The sequence below is a fragment of the Drosophila mauritiana genome, chromosome 2R (genome assembly GCF_004382145.1).
Source record: "Drosophila mauritiana strain mau12 chromosome 2R, ASM438214v1, whole genome shotgun sequence".
NCBI classification, from domain to species: domain Eukaryota; kingdom Metazoa; phylum Arthropoda; class Insecta; order Diptera; family Drosophilidae; genus Drosophila; species Drosophila mauritiana.
This window is the reverse complement of record NC_046668.1, coordinates 6084282-6104249: the sequence shown is the minus strand read 5'-3', so window position 1 is coordinate 6104249 and position 19968 is coordinate 6084282. Positions and strand designations below refer to the sequence as shown.

Here is a 19968-nt window from a genome sequence, read left to right as displayed (position 1 = left end):
TACAACCGTGTGTGGTTTTATACATTTATTTTTTAACATTTATATAATATATGTTTGTAGGTATATATCATGTTTGGTATGACATGTTGCTTTTAGCATTTAGTTGGTTATACGTGTGTCTGCGTGTACTTTATGTAGTTACATTTAGTTTACTGCACTTTCCCAGTTATTGTCGGACATTGGCCAAATGCCGGCTTTATTGTCATGGTTTTGGTATCCTCTCTGAGTTTTCAAAAATAAACGTTCAACAATATTGTTCGATTCGCGTCAAAACTTCAAGATCTGAATGTGTAAAACTCTTCATAAATTCTCAATGCCTCCGATGCGCTTGTCCAGCTCACAGGAAAAAATTCAGTTTGTCTTTATTGTCAAAGTTTGTTATTGTAAATTCTTCACAAAGTTCCGTCTGTGCATAGATAACAAGTGCTTTTCATCAAATGATCACCTTTAAACATTTACATATAATATTCTGATACGTGAGTACATATACTATGCTTCATCTTTATAATGCGCGACACATGTAAATTCAACTAGTTTGTTTATCAGCTTCTGGTTTTTGGATTTTGCTACATTTTACACATAACTTTTCGCTACAAATTCTTGTGTTCTTTGTTTAATAGGGCCTGTCCTTATTTATGTACTTTGTGTGGTGTCCCTCCATGCACATGGAGCATGCGAAACTGAATCGAATCCTTGGGGGCGATCCCCGCCGTTAAGCGCAGAATTTCAACTAGGATGTGGGGCTTGTGCGATTCTGAGTTTGAGTGTCAACTGTTTGCGTATTGTACTTAGTAATTATCTATTCTGCTATTCATGCCACGTGTAAATTATTTCACTCACTCCGATCGCCCGATCGCCAATGCTAAGCATTTTACATCTACAATATATATAATATATACGGGTTGTGTTCGATTTAGACTAAATGTACATAAAGCTAAGCGTTTTGATAGTAGCCTGGAGCATGGGGTGTATAAAAATAGCTCGCCATGATCCGAATGATCGTAAATGCACAAGGAGAGTGAACCCCAGAAAACTGAAAGGGTGAAAGGGTGGCCTACTGTCCAAGGCAACAGCAAAGGAGTCCTGCCTGAGTTCAAGCACAAACTATATCCATCCGATGTGATCCTGAAGTCGTCAGTGATTTCACGCCACTGCATCTGAAGCTTAGTAGTAAAACCACTGAGAGTTTCAGGAAAACTCGGACTTGTGTTCATGCACTGCACGATATCGAAGTAAGCATAGTTTCTATGATATGGGTATATCTTTATAAGTTTGTATTGTCCTGGATCTGTACTCTGTCATTATAGCTAGTATGCTCGATCTACAACAGCCCACAGATTTGTCTCGAGTATAATCTAAGCTTTCCACGTTCGCTTGATAATATGCATGTATAAATTTAGACACCATCACATCTGCTTAATTGCTAGCACTACAATATATATATAGAATATATGTATCCGTTATATGTATATTTCTTGTATATATTTCAGTTACATATTGGTTTGTGTTCATGTTCCGCCTAAAACATCGTGTGCCTTGTGTAATATGCGCTTCATTTAACCCCCCTTTTAAGACTAATAATACTTTTCCACTTGTAAACTGATTGTACAAAACATGCATATATGTATATATATATTGGTAGGCATAATATGTCCAACTAGATCTAGTAGTGATCGGTTATACATTTGCAATCTCTTGTCTAAAGCATTTCAACAGGTTTTAGCTAGTTACTAGAAACGATAAGTCAAAAACATGGAGCAACCGGAAACCCGACCCACTTCCGGTCGATGTTCCTGTTCCGACACGAAAACAATATCAAAGCTGTACACTTCGCGAAGCTCTGGTGTGTTTGTGTGTTCTGTGTTCTGTGTGTTGAAACAACCGATTTTGAGTCTTTAGTTACGCGTATTTTACATTCATTACGTGCGATTCCTCTGCAAAATAGTTGTGCCTACGAATGTCAGCACTCAAGCATTGTATCTTCCTCCAGATCGTACGATACCAGATACCTGGCTTATGGGTGAGTAGAGATCTAAATCGGGGCAATACCTCGAGCTTCGACCCCCAAGCGGCCAGTCTAAGTGGGCGTGACAAACGAGGTGCGGCGTTGGCGTGTAAATAGTTCTAAATATTAAGTTACATTGACATGTCCACTATCGAAGCGTGTACTATCGTACCTTCTGTAGTTCACCGCGTAAATAGTCGATTCGTATGCTATGTGTATAAGTATATTCCTTCTAATGCCCTGATCCTAATCCTTTTGATCTGACTCTAGCCAGGCGAAACGACTTGCCTATCGTTTGTGTTCTTTAAAGCTGAAACCCACGCATTGTAGTTATTATTTTCATGGCTTAAATCTATTCGCATTTAGTTGCTTATTGTGCATTTCTCATTATTGTCAACTGCACACTTTCTTATTGTTTGTTAGATTCATTGTTGTTGTAAGACAGCATATTTGGGTTTGGAGAAGAGCCTACTGCTACGTCCATCGAATGCCCAAGATCAGCAATGATTCCTTGTTTTCTTTGGTTTGGTTTGGTTATAGTTACACATTATTTTCTACAATTGATTTGCTTACATCCTGCTTTAATTTTCAACACTCAATAGCTGGGATTCTACTATTTATACTTCACAATATTTTCTGAATTCTTCTTCGATTATCATAAATTTTTCCAGTGGAGTAATACTCGCGTACTTATAATAATACAGGGTTCATTTTCAACACAAAATTCAGCTACAAAATCGAATTATATTCTGGGTTTCGGGGTATTTAGACACAATTATCAATTAGTTAGATATCGGGTACATGACGGTTATTTTCCATTTACGTGGTAGTATATAAATCGCGTTTGCAATATGTATTGACATATGTTTGCACCCCCTTTTTAGGTTCGTCTGGGTTATAAATTGTCTGGGGTTTTTAGGTTCATAAAAATCTCTTTGTAAAAAAATTGACAAATAAATTCGGCAAATTGACACATGATTATGTTGCCCAAATCGGTGCTAGCCGGCTGGCTAATACCCTAAGTTCAGTAGCAAAATATATGTATGTTTCCTACAGGATCCATCGGTTCCGTGTGACTTTCGTAATTTGTGCAATTGTTTCGTGGATATGCTCTGTTCCAGTTACACCTGACGACTGTGGTCAGGATTAATTTTTGGACGACGTCCTGGAATGAGTGTAGTGGTGTGGTGCACCCTCGCGCATCGGGTCAGTGGCTATTTTGGATAGTATATCGGGTCCTCCGGGATGCAGGTCGTACTTGTTAACGCGGTCCTCTTTAATGGGACGCGAATGCTTCGCGATCTGCTCCTGTATCCAGGGCACATATTGCACCACGTTCGCATACACGCCCGGCAGACGGGGATGCGCACACATAATGCCCCAGGAGACTATGCCGCCCACGAACCAGCGATTCTTCTCCCCTGGATACGGACACAGCAGCGGACCGCCCGAATCGCCCTGGTGTTTGGAAGTACATTTCCACTCAAATATACGGCCAGTATTGTGAATAGTATAGCTTACCTGACAGGCATCCTTTCCTCCGTCATCGAACCCGGCACAGACCATGCCCTCCGACACCGTCAGGTTGTCCAGCCATTCGTCGCACTGATTACGCGTGATGATGGGCACTTGCACCTCGTTCACTATGTACTCGTACGTGGACTTGGCTGTGGAACAAAGAAAAGTGATTAGTTAGCCGGATATTATGTTGAGTAGACTGACGATCCTTGTCCTCCCGCTTTCCCCATCCGATGACAGTGCACAAGGTGCCAGGGTGCAAATTCCTCACGCTCGGTGGCGGCAAACATACGGGCAATAGGTGTTCGTGGAAGGCAACACGCGTGGCAAGCTGCAAATGTATCCAAGAATATTAGAAAAAAAAGTACATTCGTATAAAAGATATCCTCACTTGGAAGAGGGCTATGTCGTTGTCGTGGGCAATAGCCATGTTGTATTGCGGATGTGGAATCACGGCCTTGACCTTGACCTTCTGACCCGAGTAGGTGAAAGAGTTGCGACGCGTCACGCCCAGCTGAATGGTCCAGTCCTCCAAGTCGATCACGCTATAGCTGTCAAGCAAGAAGGTTCATTAGTGACCAATATATAATCATGCCTGTGATCCAACTAACTTTCCCACGCAGTGGGAGGCTGTGAGCACCCATTGATCCGAGATTAGAACGCCAGCGCAGTAGAAAATCTTCTCCGGACCGCCCAAAATTGCGGCCAGGAATGGCCAATTGCCGGGACTGGCTTGCGTTCCTCCAATGATGCGTCTCGATGGCTTGTGTCTACCACGCTTTACTCGGCCGCACTCTGAAATAATGCATAATGAAATAGTGAATGCCTTATGCTGACTTCCCAGCCAGAGCCACTGACCATAATTGGAGCACGTTAGATCGGCCATCGGATAATCCTCCGTCTTCTTGCAGTTGGCAAACTCTTGCATCAAGGTCGACTTTCGTTTGGCGTACATCTTCCATATATCTGTGGACACATTAACCGTGGCTAGCAGTGGGCGGTGAGTAAGCTGGGTCAGGACACTGGTGGCATTCACGGCCGAGTAGCCCAGAATGGAGCACACGGCACTGGGCGATACAGCCCGATCCCAGTTCTTCACACACGCGGGCATCCACTGCCGCTGACCGATGCGATAGACCTCCAGCACCCCGGTGCCCACATCGCCGTTCCGCTCACTTAGCCTCACTGAAAGTGATTGGACAGATTAGTTTGGTCATTGCAAGAAAGAAGATCCTTTCACTTACAGCAGTTGCGCTCATCCTGGCCGTAGGGACAGTCGATGATACCGTCGCATATGTGCTTGGTTCCAATGCACTGGCTGTCGCCGCAGTAGATTTCGTCCGGTCCGCACCGCTCGCACTTGGCCTCGTCCGCCTGGTCCATGCAGTCCAGGTGGCCATCGCACACGTACTCCTGCGGCAGACAACGGTTCTGGTCGCACTGGAACCCATCGCACTTGGGATGCGTGGCGGCTCTCATCACCTCGCGAACCTCATCCAAGCCCACGCAGTCCTCGGAACTCGGAAAGTCCTTGAAGAGCTTGCAGTTCAGGTACTCGGGCAGACTCAGTCCGAAAACGTCGAAGAAGAAGCCGCAGCGGCGCATCGTCTCCGTACAGAGTGTCTTGCAAGGTGGCACGGTGGCCCTAAACGAATGTGTTACTCATTATCATTACTTAATAAAAGCGGAAAGTTCAGAAAGTTCATACCCGCTCTGTCCGCACTTGGGCACGAAAAGCGTGCAGAGAAACAGGGAGACCAGCTCGTAACATCGCACATCCACCAGGGCCTCATAGGAATCCAAGTCCTGCAATGGATTGGAGTCAGTGAAATAAATTGTTACCCTGCATATCGCCGTAATTACCGTTTGCGTCTCCAGCTGGCCGAAGTGACCGATATAGTTGGGGAACACGGTGTAGTTGTAGGGAATCTGGGGACCTTGGCAAAACCGCACTATGATGGGCAGGCAGGTGCCTGGGGCTGGATTCTTGCCAAAACTCGTGGTGTCCTCCACGTGGATCGTGTTGATGATAGTCTTGTTCACGAACTTTATAGTCGGATATGCATTGAAGTAGGCAGCCAGACCGCCGGCGATAGCCAGCAGGGCGAAGGCGTTGATCAGGATCTGGAACAGGCGGAACTTTAGGCGGCCGTTTGTGATGTACGGATTGGAGCTCTTGCGCCGGTTAATAATCTGAAATGGTAGGTAGGATATAATCTTTGCCATAAAATATTTATGCAAAATCCAAGTATTATACCTGATGCTGCAAGGACATAGTGTGCGGTGCTCCATTTTGAAAGCGGACGATGGTCTGCAGGCTGCTGGGCTGGCCGGCCGCCTTATGAAGCGGCGAGATCGTTTGCGGCGGTTCTAGCTCCTCGATGGGCTCGTGCTGAACTCCCTGACGGCACACAATTGGGGCTGGCGCTGAAAGGGCAGAGGAGTCCTGTGACAAGGCCCGGGTATTGAAAGGACTTGTACTCACCACTGCACAGCCGCTTGGCGGACAACGAGGGCAGCAGCGGCGCCTCCATGAGCTTGGGATTGTATCCCGGACTGGACGTCTGGCTAAAGCTGTCGCTGGAGATGGTTGAGTCCTGTCGATAGTTGATCTTGCTCCTTGGTGGCGGCATTGCGGGAGCCTGCTTGCCGCTTCCGCTTCCTCCGCCCCCGCCCAGAAATCGGGTGGGGGCCAAGTCCATTAGTGGAGTCTGGCGCTGTGCGCTGCCGGGTGCATTGGACTTACGTCCGCCCTGCTGGGATCCCAGGAGTGGTGCTTCCATAAGCTTGGAGTTGTAGCCCGGACTGGAGCTGATCGAGTAGCTATCGCTGGAGAGCGTGGAGTCCTGTCGCTGTTGCATCCGAGGATACGTAATCGGTGGCGGTTTATTGCGGCCGAGCTTGTTCCGCACAGTCAATGGAGGGGGCGGGTGACCCCGCGATCCCGTCTCCACTGGATCAAACACGTTGGCCTGCCGTAATGGTGGCTCTGGCGGCCCTGGACGTTTGGTGATGGCATCTGTGGGCGGCACAACAGCTGGACATGGCCCAGACATAGATGACATGGTGCCGCTGGATATTGTGCTGGATCCTGCAGAGGCGGCGGACGAAGTGGAGGCCGAGGCAGAGACGCTGCTGGGTTCCTTGGAGCTCTGCGACTGAGTCTCGCCGATCGAGTTGCTGCTGTTGCTGCTGCCCTTCACTGGCGGCGTCTGCTTTCTGGCAGGAACCACTGGTAGCTTGGAGCCATCGCTTGCCACGCTACTGCCGTTGTTGTTATTGCTGGCCGTGTAGAGGGCCAGTCCCAGGCTGGTGTTATTGTTGTTCAGCTTATGCATGGCATCGTTGAGCACAGCACGTTCCCTGTACGCATCCCTGGGATCCCTGGCCAGCGGCGAGTCAATCGAGCTGGACAGAGGCTTCTCATCGAGCGAGGACTGGGTGTCCACCGAGGAGAAGCGACTGCGAAAGTCCACGCTGGTCGAGCTGCTGGCGAAACGCTCACTGTGGCCGCCCAGCGATGAGCCGTAGGCGGAGTCCACGGTGCTGCTGGAGGAGCGCTGCGCCCGCTTGGCCATGTGACTCAGCCCGGCATAGCGGCCGGCCAAATAGCCGGCGACCTTGACGGGCGTGGAGGTTAGCGACTCGTCGAACACGGAGTTCTCCAGACTCATGCGGTCGTCATCGGAAATCCCATCGGCATCCGCATATCCGGACGCCGGACGTGTGGCTATGTCAACAAGCAGTGCTGATTGCAGCCTGGCACCATCGCCCTGTCCGTCGCCCGATCCCCGGACCACTGCCTCTGCGGTCACGTTTTCTGGCTGCGGATAAACAAACACATTGCCCGTGCCGTGGGCGCCATCCTGTCCGCCAGCCGAGAGTGGAAGTGGGTGTGGACTCGACGCCTGCCAGGCGGACTTGCCGCGCAGTAGTCGTCGCGGAATGGGAGGCGGAGGCGTCACTGGGGTGTCCACCCGCACTAAGTGCTGCTGCTGCTGTTGGTGGACCTGCCTTACTCCCGCGAAGGAGGCGCCCTGATGAGCTGACTGGCCATATTTCTGCTCCGTCATGTTTACCTGCCAGCGAAAAACGAGGAAAATTCGAGGTAAAGGGAAACGGAAACAGTGGAAATTTGTCGTAACGAAACTTTTGTATAATTAAACGGGGTTATAAAGTATAAATATTGAATATTTTAGTAACAACCTATGCTGTAACAAATAAGAGATATAATATCTTAGCAAGGTTACAAAGATATAGTATCTTTCCCTGGTGATAGAAACCTGTTCCCACTGTAATGTTTGCTACTTCTTCGATCCACCACTGTGGCAATATTATCCAGGAGCAATATTCTGCATTTTAAGCCCCAGCCAGGTGCAGAGGATGAAGTGGGGCAGGGGACTAAGCCCTCGCTAAGCCGGGCGCAGAAATTCTGACGGGCAGGAAATAACTCGTGGGGATTTGAGGCCAGGTCCTCCTGCTGGAAAATGAATCAGGAACAGAGGCAAGTGGTTTTGGCTGCCGTCCACATCGATCTCTTGAGTCATGCAGAGCCAAACTATAGCTAATCCCTCATCTTCTCTGCCCTTCACTCGAAACGCTTGACGGTGCAACGCCAGTCGAATAACCCAAACGAGGATGAGCAGGGTATTAAATTTGAATACTGTTTCCTTGGCGGTTACAAAACTGAGGAAACTTTTGGAAATTTCTGCTTTGTTTACTTCGCCGTGAAAAGTGCAATAGAAGGATTATTTATTTTCGTAGATGGAGAAGTGGAAATTTCTCATTGAGGGTCAGTTCTATGTACATCCGTAAATCCCATTTTCCTTTGTCTTTTCGCAGCTTTCATTTCTGCAGCAAATTGTATTGTGCTGCACTTTCAAAAAACTCTTCAAAATGAAAGGCTATTGTGGGGGGAAAACTCGAACATTTCGCGGAAAGTTTCTATATTCTTTTCCTTGCGTATCAAATTCTCAAAAAGTGCAGTTCGCTTGAAATGTGGTAAGGGAACTCGTATATTATATTAATTAACAGACATCGTATTATCCTTTTTTCTTACTACCACCTGCTCTTTAATTCGGTAACTGGGAAAGTAATGCTAAGCTGATTGCTTCCCCACTTCTTTTCAGTGGAAAAGCGCAAAATGTAACTTTTCTTTCGGAAAGATCTGGCTTCCTTTCAGAATTCTGAGCCGGGTAGAAATTTAACCTACACTTTTTCGTAAATTCGCGCTAAATACAGATTGCAATTACATTCTCAGTTACGCTAATAGATCTTTACAAGTAACTTTCAGATACATAACTAAACTAGAACTAAACAACTAAACAACTAGAAGTTAGTTAGTAGATGAAGCTAGTCGTTTCCTAAATGCTACAGAATATCCTGGCTTAGTGGTCACACTTCTCTACGATTATGGGTTAATTTTTTAAAATTATGGAACCATTTGTGTGTGGGTAGTCCTTTCAATTTCATGAGTGCCGGCACAGGGAATCTCATCGTGCCATAAATCTAGTGAGGATTGCCGTACTCACAAGCATTTCGGTGGCTGCCTGGGGCAGCTGCGACGGCTTCTGCTTGTCCTCGAGCATGGGATAGTAGTGGGAGGAGTGTCGCCGCACGATGCTGTTGCTGCTGGAGAGGCTGCTGCTCTCACTGATGCTGCCGGAGTTGCTGGGCAAGGGCAGCAGGGTGACGGACTTGCACTGCTCCTGCTGCTTGTCGTAGAAGTCCAGCAGCGAATTGAGGGGCAGCGCCAGGCTGGAGGCGCGCTCCGATCTGGAATGGGGGTACAGTGGGCATCATCTGGCAGCTAATTAGGGTTCCAAACTCACCTGGAGCGACTCCGCTGATCTGCCACCGAGGTCTGATGCTGATGGTCCTGGGAGACGCTCAGAAATTGTTTATTCATATCGAGTGCGTTCATGGCTTAATCGCGTCGTACTTCGAAGTCAATCTGCAATGGAGAACCGGATTGGGTTGGTCAGGTTGTGTTCTACGCCGGCGTTGTACCTGCCATGCATATCGAAAGAGGACTGCTCCATGCGGAACACTAAATGCCCCGCAGACCAGAATGATACCGCTCATGCAAATAGCTGCGGGCCCTTTTGGCCACAGGAATCCAAATCAATTACTCAATGGCCCCCACTCACACACATACACACTCGCAGCCCGGCACGTGACAATAGATCCCACAAAAGTCGAAATAAATGCAGTGTGTCTGTGTACCGGGATATATGTACATATACGTGGCATGTGCGGTGGGCATATTGATGCCATCGGAATCGGGCCAAGCAATTTGGTCTTTTGTGTCTAATGGATGCCATTAGTCGGCTCGCAGCACAATGGACCCCGCAAGCGCCACCCATCCCCATCCGCCCATCCACTCATCCCTCCATGCTTATAATATGTGGCCAAAAGCCGCTTCGAAGCGAATTTAAGCACTGTGCACCATAGATGGTGGCACAACTGGAAGCGAGCTGACTACCACTGGGTTCCCCTGTCCGGGTAAATTAAGTAACTTAATCGGAAGTGGTAGATTCTGTGCAGAAAGCGTTGAGACTCCATAACATAATATTCACCATTCCGTTGGCAGCTCGTTGAATATTAGTTTAGTGTTTAGTGCATTATTATAAGCTAATGTTATTACTTTAAACAATTTGCCTGTAATTGTGGACCTGGAGCCATATCCAAGAGTGTGCTACTATGACCTACTTAAATCGGCTGCATCGGATGCCAGCGAGCATCATGTTTCGGGAGTGCGAGTAGGCGGTCAACAGGTTGAAACGTTGAAAAACGCATCGCGAAGTTGCCGAGCAAAAACAAAGCCCCCACACACCCACAAGTGCCACGCCCACCGACGAGCCTCACGTGGTCGGTCGGCAGAGGGCAGAGGTCAGGCACCGGAGATCGCAATGTGTCAAGGACGTATATTGACACCAGAACCCATCCAATCAGCCCGGACAGGTGAGATTTGTGAGCACAAGTGCAGGTGTGCAAGTAAGCATGTTTCCCAGAAAAGTGGACGACATCCTTCTACGCTCCAATTAGGTTCAATCAACCCGTCAAGTTGGCCAAATCGGAGTCTAAGTGGCTGCCAACTTGGGGAACTCATAATGGAGTGCACACATTCTAATTCTAATTAGATGTTCTTAATTTAATGGTAAACTTTCATTGACACCTCTGCAGTAATTCTCTATCAACTGATTTTATAGATTCTTTCAACTCAATAAACTTAGTTATCAATGATGAGTAAGCTGATGAGTGTCTTATAAGGTTGATGTTCATTTCGAGATACTTTTTAATACCTAAAGTAGTTGTTCATCAACAAAAGACAATCATATATAACTAAATATCTCTAATACACCTTAAAGTATCTACTACTGCAGAGAACGTACGTGCCCAAAAAAACCAGATATAGATATAGATAAATGGTATAGTTCAAAAACTCATTACACAATTAATACTTGAGTACTTGAATTAGAGGGAATCCAACGAATCACGTTTGCCAGTTAACAAGCGATGGCCCTAACTTGTTTTCAAACTCTGGCCGAGATCATAATCGCTTATGGCAATTACACTTACGCCGCTGTGCTAACAATCAAGCATTTGACCTTCCACCACTTTAACAGGGCAAATATGCAGCCGCACATGGGTATGCATAACATAGAGTGCTCCTATTAGGGTCCACAATTCCGGGGGAGCGTCGAGGACTGGATAAACACACAAATTCTATTTGCTCGGCATTTGTATGCTGAACACCAATTCCAAACTCATATGAACCATAAATTGTTTGCTTTTGTGTCGGCCCCAGTCCCATCTTCGCCAGCAAATTCGCAACGCAAAAGCAGACCCAGTCGGAAAACAGGAATGGGTAAATCAAAGGCGGGTCTACGGGCCCTTTAAATTGTATTAAGTCGAAGGACGACGCCGAGTAGTCCCGGCAACAGCATTTGAATTTAAGGTTATTACCCAAATTGTTGGCGCATTTGCCAAGTGTCAGCCGCTCAAATTCCAATCACAAATCTGAAATCTTGGTCCTGTCACGGGAGGGAAAAAAAAGGTTGAAATTCCAATCCTGCCCAGGCCAAGTGCTGGTTACCGTGCTCGCCTGCTGATTGCTTTGGTAAACAGTATTAAGTATACGCCCGGTGGTCCATCGAAATATTTGCCTCAACGCTGGCGCACAAAATTACACATTGCGTATGGAAATGGCAATGGCAATGGCAATGGGGCATTGGCATTCAGAGTTAATCAGGACGCAGTTAAATACGGGCCTGCAGGACTTGGAAGTTTTCCCAGAAGATTAGCCAAGTCAATTTGAACTGGGCAGTCAAAGACCATGCCAGATTCCTCGACTTGCGGCTGGCATTCGCCTTAAGCAGTTTGCTTTTGAATTCCTCGCATTACGCAATGGTTTGAGCTAGGCAACCGCTTGCCCTGCCCCCCATTCCCCATTCCATATCTTAAATAGAGGATTGGGCATAATCAATCTTTTATGGGGCAATGTAGCCCAGACACACACACCCTCTGAATTGAAAGGAAATCATTAAAAATGTGCCACATGAGTCCTAGTTATATAAGGCTTGAGCCAATTACTGTATGTCTGCCGGACATCTTTCGCTCTTTCCGGTGGTCCAATCAGCCCCATGGTATGGAAAGCGAGGGCTGGGCAAATTCAAATTCCAAGACGGAGACCTAGGAATTTCATTACAAAAACATTCTGGTCAGGCAGAAGTGAAAGGAACGTGTGAGCCCCTCGAGCTGCTTCCTTGAATTTTTGTTGGCGGCAATTTTTGCACGCACTTGGCCCTACAAACAAACGTACATATTGCGTATTCACTTTTAGGCGGGCATAATTTAAATTTATGGCCCCTCACTGGTTGCGTACCCATTTGTCTGTGGCACACATAAATTACGGCTGAGCATTTAATTAGATTTGTGCAGCAGCCTAGATGGCAGGTGTATCTTTTGTGGTGCTGACATTCCGCAAACGAGGAAATTTCCCCCACTTCGTCGGCCAAATTAGATCAACTTTCGAATTGTGTAGCATACTTGTATGCGTTCCCGCAGCAGCCACATACATATGTACATATGTATGTATGTATGCACTTAACAACAAGCGGCTTACGCTAACTTGACATCAAAGGATGTTTTCCTGCCAGACTGATGGCCTGGATGTACTCTTAACTAACTTAGAGCATTGTGTTACCTTATAGGGAAATAACAAATGACGGATGTTGTATGGCATTACGTATACGCCCGGTTAACACCTGCTTAAGGGTACCACACACCTTATTTGTTAGAAGCGGCTACACAGAATAATATCTCCCCTGCACTTATGTACATCCGACCTTCTCGGAATTTTCCACTGGTCTTACGCAACACATTCATGGGACTTGAATGCAGAATTGTTGTTCCTGCGCCGGGAACAAAGAAGAGGCTGGGCGAAGGGCGTGGCGCCCCGGCACGCCCATACAATTAACAAACAAAATATTAGAGACCTACCCACACACACACGCGCGCCGAACAAGAGTGCCATTGTTGGTAATTGTGCAATCAGCAATGCGATAGTGTGTGCGCCATAATGCGATTGTGTGCCGTGAGTGTGCGTGCTTGTGTGTGTGTGTGTTAGCCAGCGCGTGCTGCGAATGGCTTTAAAGCGAGCGAATGGCTGAGGGGGGAGCACAAAAAGGCGGAGCTGGGAGCAGTTCTTAAACTGGTTACGCGAAGGAGGGACTCCAGTGTAGCCAACTTCCGCTCGACGCCCGATTCGATTTCCATTTCCAGCTCACATTCAAAGGGCGTTCCGTCGACTGACAATCCTCGGCGATGGGTGTCTGTTTACTATTGCCTCCTTATCGGCGGTGCCAGCGAGACACCGCAGTCCAATCTCTACGCATCCACTTCATTGAGTCTCATTTCCGGCGCCAGTCAATCGGCCACATGCAATGCAGCCAGCAAAGAAAACAAATCTTCAACATAACATTGGCCTTTTATTTCGCTCGAGCCAAAGTTTTCTTCAAGTGGTACGAAGTGCTTTTAGTTAATTGTATTAGATGTATATCAACAGTTTTAAAATCCCACTTGGCACACTACGAGAAAAAAAGCGTTCCCAACGATCTAGATTTGAGAATTTGCATTTCAAAACCTATTCTAAAATCATGCTCAGCATATTTTAAACGAGATCAAACCGCTCTCAATCGCAACTGACTTTGCTCTCATTTGTCTCTCACTCTCTCTCTTTTTTAGTCTTCCCCTCGCGTTCTTATCCCGTTACTACATCCGTCTAAAAATATCAAGATTGAGATCGTTTTCCTATCGAAATATCGAAGGTTTCTTCTCAGAAGAGAGCGCTGATTTATCTCTATGTAGCTTTCACTGCATTGGGACTTTGGTAATCAAATAGTGGGTTTGCCAACCACTTAGCTACCCTGCTTGAATATTGGCCACGCGTTCTAGTCTTACCCTATAAACTTGCAGGGCTCAGCTAACTGAATCAAGTGACACTATTTTGAATAAATAGTAGCAAGTAAATTCCAAGATGTGCACATGTCATGAGCTACGCCTCCTAATCAACTTTGAAAAACTGCCCCAGTTGTCTGCACTGCCGAGTATTCATGGACCCCAAAAGCGAGTGTCCTTGATTCGTTGATTAAATACTAATGCGTTACCAGCTGTTAGGAAATATACTTTTGTATATTAAGCATGACATAAATAACTGGATGTTATACACAGTTTTTCCGCTTACATGCACATTCTGTCAGTTAGTGTGTCACTCAGTTAGTCAGTCAATCAGGATTGCAACTGCCACAGCCCACAGCCCCAAAGGCGACAACAATGGTGGGCATTGAGCAATTTGCTGGATGCGTTCGCTCAATTCACTGTGCGAGTATTTGTGTACGGATACATTGAACGAACAGGATTTACTGTCATCGTCAACGCCATTGTCCTCTTTGTCAACTTACGTTCCGATCAAGGATGCCCGGGCCCTGTCCCCCACAGCCACAGCCAGAGCCAGAGCCATCTCCAGCTCCAACCAGCCAGGCAGCCCCTGTGCCTCTGTTTGCCCAAGTCTGGTCTGGTGTGGAGCTGGGTCGCCAGACCCACTTTCATTAGTCAATGCGCCAGTGCTGGCGCTTTGTTTCTGACATCCCGATGGGCGCACGTGGCGCTGCCCGCGATGTCCTCGGTGGGCGGCGGCGGGTGCGGAGGCCAGCTGATGTGGCGCCATGCGATGTGGTGCGGCTTATGATGCCTGGCCGAGCACTGATGGCTGCCTGTCTGTCAGCCAGTGGCTCTGGCGATGTGTGTGCAAATAGATGGAACCACGCAAGCGGAAGTACTGCGGAGGTTTGGGGCTGCTTCCAGGCATTCAGAGAAAATCATAGCTAGCTAGCTTACTTTAGAGCGGTTTTGGGCCGAATAGTAAAATATTTGAAAATATCCGTAAACAAAATGCAAATTTCTAAGAAATTGAAGAAATCGCGCCTTACTCGAAAGCAGAAATTGCAAATTAGAGTAATTTGGTAATTTGTTTATTGATCGATAAGGAAATTCAACTATCAAAATTTATAAATCTTTTTACTAGCTATTATCAAGAATACAATTTTTCTTTGAAAGCTAGTGCAGAAGATTTAACTTCTTAGCAAAAAAGTGAGAAGTAGAAGGAGATAAGGTAAAGATATAGATATAGGGATAGGGGTTCTTTATTCATTTGGATCCCCTAGCCATATCCGTCTTTCACTTCAAGTTAAAAGAAAGCATTGTGATTCTAGGACGGCTACGTAGATCAAGGTCTTAATTAATTATGGTATTAGGTTGCATTCAATATTAAAGTCTTGGTAATATATGGACACTATAAAGATAGTCTTAAGGTTAAAGTTACGGCAGATGCAGATCGAATTTCAATAATGAACTTAAAAGTTCATACAGAAATGTGATTAAGCATTATAGAATGCTTTTGCAAGAGAAAACACGCAACAATGTTGCAAATAATGGCTTTACTTTTGCTCTTTATACGGTCATTCTTTACAATCAATAATTTTAGTTTTAAACTACTTTTCGATGATGTATTACTCGTATTACTTGTTATGCCTTCGGCACGTACATATCTGACGTACATCTGAGTGTTCTTCGACACTACGTGAACTGCCGTTAACGTAAATTCAAAATTCGGCGATTCAAATGTATTGAATACTGTAAAAAAGTTTCAATCGAACTTTTCGCTTAGTGTAGAGGGAGCCTAGCTGGGAGCTGGGAGCTGGGAGCTGGGAGCTGGGAACCTGTCCTGTCGTGTGCATCGAACCGTTAACAGTAGACAGTCGCGCAGAGGAGCAGCCGTACAGTGGAGCAGTGGAGCAGCCGCACAGCTGCGGTCATATGCTGTCCGTAGTTAACAGCGGGACGGACGGGGAATGGGATATGGAACAGAGAAAAACAATTCCCAATCGTGGAGCCAGCCCCCCTTGAATCCAGCTAGCCGTTTTGCTGTCCGATTGTCTGAGTTGTCGACGGTTTAAGCGGAAATTGATTTTCGTACTTCGACGCCTCAACCGCCCACCGCCCGCCACTTCATCATCCTACCTCCCTGCCGCTTGTGGGTGGTAATTTATGAGCGTTACTCGGCAGACAATCTCCACACATGTTTGTGTGCTATCCAACTGGGAACCGAGTTGCACTCGCACCGCTTTTCTCAATTAAAGCTTCGACCAACGTCTTTGGAATTGCAAAAGCAATCAGTTGACATCCCAGTGAAGCCTTTAAAAAAAGGGGTGGCTGGGTGGCTTGGTGGCAACTGGGTTCACTTTTCAAGGACACATACGAGGCACAGAGCAGCTGGTGCAGCTGCTACAAGAAGATGTCGGTTGTGCGGAGCTCAGTGCGCAGTTCACAGGCATTTAATTATAACGCCACCCCGCCGCCCATTTTGAATTAAATTCCACCAGACTGTTGCCTCGGATTCAGATTCATTAAAATCATATCAAAGCAGTCGAAGTCAGCAATTTAGCTGTTCCATTAGATTGAGGCGATTTCTCGCTCCGCACGGCCGAGAACAGACTCGGCATCTGGGCAGCCAGGATAATGCCTTTGTTCTGAATTCCTTGCCAATTTACCTTTCGCATAGGTCAAAGATCAAATATTTGCATATCGATAAGAGTCTAGGTTGGCTTACAATAGCTTTTTTGGGAGCATAATTGAACAATTAAATGTGATAGAAGAATGCTGTGTTATAGAAAAACTTAACAACAAATAATTAAGCCGCTGTTCTTGCAACAAAGTACACCAAAGAATACTCGCTACTACAACAAACTTGCACAATCAGTTGTAATATCTTTTCCCAATTTGAACGTATTATCTGAACTTTAAAATGAGTTTAAATATCTTTTCGTTACAAAGCAGCTAACAAATTAGTTTATTTTCAGAAGTACAACTAATTTATGCACATAACTTTTTTGATTTACCCAATTTCATTATCTATAGTTCATTGTTTTGGAAAAAAAAACTGTTGGGATGACGACCCACGATTTCTGAATTAATAAAATGTCGTATAGCTAATTTAAATGCAATTTGGCCCGTCCGCTGAACTCCAAAATTGACTGCCTCGTTTCATTTTTCCTTCGGGGTCCAGACGCTGCTAATTGATTTCTCATTAGCGCGAATCGGAATTTATGCGAAAAATGTTGATTCGAGGTTTTGGCCAAAAAAGCGTTGCTTAGTTTTCAGGACCCCAAGCCCGAGTGCCCCAGTGTGGCAGCATTCAGATTTGTGGCATATAGGGGAAAACCTGATGATGAGCTACGGCCAGCCAAAGCCCGAATAGGGAAATTGTTGTATTTGCCTCTCCGCCTTTCGCCGTTCTTTTCGTCCCATCGATTTTTATCCTGTGTGAGTGTAAGTGTGAGTGCGAGTGCGAGTGTGTTGGTATTTGGTCCTTCCAAATTGAGTTCAAATGCTGCGCGACTGGCCGAGGTTCTTGGGATAGCACAAGTTGATACAACTTGGGTAGCGAGCGATGTGGCGCTTAAGTGTGATTCCCTGTAGGCTGTGTGTGCTTGTGTGTGTATGCGTGCGGCAGCGACACACATAGGTGTGCCGTGCGCCAGTGTGGCAGTGTGTGTGTGTGTATCTGCCTTGTTGCCCTGTTTGTTTTCCACTTCAACTCGCCTGCCTAAGGTTCAACCAATTTATTCTCTCATCTCACTCTTCGTCCCGTTTTCTCTTTGTCTTCCGCTGTCTCTTGCGCTCTGTGTCTCTCGCTCCTCCTGGAAGCTTAGCATTTTTCGTGCCTAAGTCAAATAATGCGCTAACACATCATTTCACACTTAAATGCTGTAAAAATATGCATAAAGCTCTTCGCCCAAACTTGATTTTCAGTTAGTGTACAGGGAGGCGTCAGTAAACAAACTCTACGATTAGAGTAGAACTCATTTTCAGATTAGTCAGTCTTATTCTCTCCAAGATCTTATACATCGCAGAAAAATCGCAGCTAATATGAAATATAAAAAATAAACACGTACTTTTTTTCTTCACAATCACAAGATTCATTCACACATACCATTATCACAAAATGGATAAAAATTATAAAAAAATATACCTATGCTTATAAAAAAGTAATGAAATACCTCAAAGCCCAACGACATACATCGCACTTTAAAACCATACTCAAAGTTCATAAACAGCTGCAAAAGTATTTGTTAAATCAACAACCAATTTTGGTTAAAGTTTCAAAGAATTTTCTAACTTCATCCTTTTTGGAAATTTCTCGATACAGTAAAAGAATTCACTTATTTGTAAACGAATTCACTTATTTGTAATTTGAGAGGCTGTAGGACTTTCAAGTTAATGTCGAATTACCATTCGTCCAGTTACATTAAAATAGGAAATCAGCGTTATCCTTATCTATTAAATAAACGCTTTGAAGGTGGCAATTAGGGAGTCACCACTGTCTACATGGACGTGTGTCTGTATGCGTTACTTACATATCTCAATTGCTGTCGCTTGTCTGCTCACATTTGGCGGTTGTCGCTGCTGTTGTTGCTCTTGTTGTCGTTGTTCTCGCTTGTCGTTTGTCTCGGCCTTATTATTGTTATTGCAGTTGTTGCTGCTGCTGCTGCTGTGCTTGTGTTTGTTGTAGTGGGTGCTGTTCGTCGGCAGCCAGCATCAATCTCCGTCCAGCATTTTGGCATCTTTATGTTTCGCTGCTTCTTCTCCTCGATTTCGGCTCTGTTTGTTTGCCTTGCCTTTGGGCCATACACCTCAGCGTGGTTGGGTTTATATTTTATTTATTTCGTGCGGTGGTTTTGTGTTTTTTCGCCAAAAATATGAACCTCCTTCGGGCAAGTGTGTGTGCGTGTGTACTCCTGTTTGTGTGTGTGTGTGTTTGCCTTGATATTTTAAGTATCCTGTTTGCGCGCTGCCTGCTCCTCCGGCTGCTGTTCTTCTGTTGCCTACTTATTCGCCCGCTTTTCCTCTTCTTCTTATTTGCGTAAATAGAGCTCACGTTTACGTTTCTTGTGTTGGTAAATTAACTTTGATTACTGGCTGGCTGGTTGTTCTGGCCTGCTTTTGTGTATTGTTGTTATCAATATTATAGCAAAATATATAATCCACTTTCGATTCAGGTGCAAATAACAAGGTGCAGTTTACAGCTAATTTATTGTCGCATTGTCATTTTCACTCACTCACACTTTACCTCTTCCTGTGTCCCTTTCCCCGTCCCTCTTGCTCACACACTGTGCTTTCACACACTTTTGCAGTTAGCCTGCATTGGTGTATTGTCCTGCTGCTTCCTCTTCTTCAACTGCTTGAATTTCACTCAAGTTAGACTCTCTCCCCGCTCACCCCCTCCCTTCTCACTGCCTAGCCCAAAGCGTTTGTTGTTGTGATACTAGAGCTGTGTGTTGTATATTCCGTGTGTAGCTTTTCAACTGGCTGCTCGGCTGCTGATGCTGTGGTTGCCGTTGTTGTTGTGCTGTTGTTGTGGGCCACTACAGCTGCTGCTACTCCTTTTTGCTGCACGCGCCGCCTCGGTTAGCACGTGCTGTTGGCCACGACGTCAGTCAACGACAACCGCCTACGCACTGCAGGCGCCGAATCGGCGACGCTGGAATTTCAATTACAATTTTCACAGACTCAGACAGCCTCTCTCTCGCTCTTTGGCCAAAGGTCCTTCTCTTTGGCAGTGGTGAGTTTGCTAGTAGAAAGAGAGCGCTTCAAGCTGAGGCTGTAGCTTAATTTCCAAGGCATCCGAAGTTTTTGCAACAGATAAGTGGATTATTCAAAAGCTTATTGCTTTCACTTACAGTTGAAGCCAAATGTTCTGGTTAAGTACTTCAAAGAAAGGCTAACTAATAAAGCCAATAACGTTTAATACTCGAGTTAAAATATACAAAATGTTTTCTTTTGTACATTCTTTTGCACAGTAATTTAACATTTTTAATAAAACT

The 19968-nt window shown here is 45.8% G+C and overlaps 1 protein-coding gene across 1 annotated transcript; it reads right to left on the bottom strand.

The window, feature by feature from the left end:
• Window positions 1-17: 17 nt before the first annotated feature.
• LOC117136648 lies at window positions 18-19586 on the bottom strand. Its single transcript, XM_033297644.1, has 14 exons — window positions 18502-19586; window positions 9355-9476; window positions 9055-9298; window positions 6009-7602; window positions 5781-5950; window positions 5387-5716; window positions 5232-5329; window positions 4768-5168; window positions 4382-4708; window positions 4135-4318; window positions 3915-4074; window positions 3728-3854; window positions 3527-3672; window positions 18-3463 (listed from the first exon to the last, which is right to left on the bottom strand). The coding sequence occupies exons 2-14, from the start codon at window positions 9444-9446 to the stop codon at window positions 3152-3154; spliced, it is 4185 nt and encodes a 1394-aa protein (XP_033153535.1). The 5' UTR covers window positions 9447-9476; window positions 18502-19586; the 3' UTR covers window positions 18-3151.
• Window positions 19587-19968: the final 382 nt, after the last annotated feature.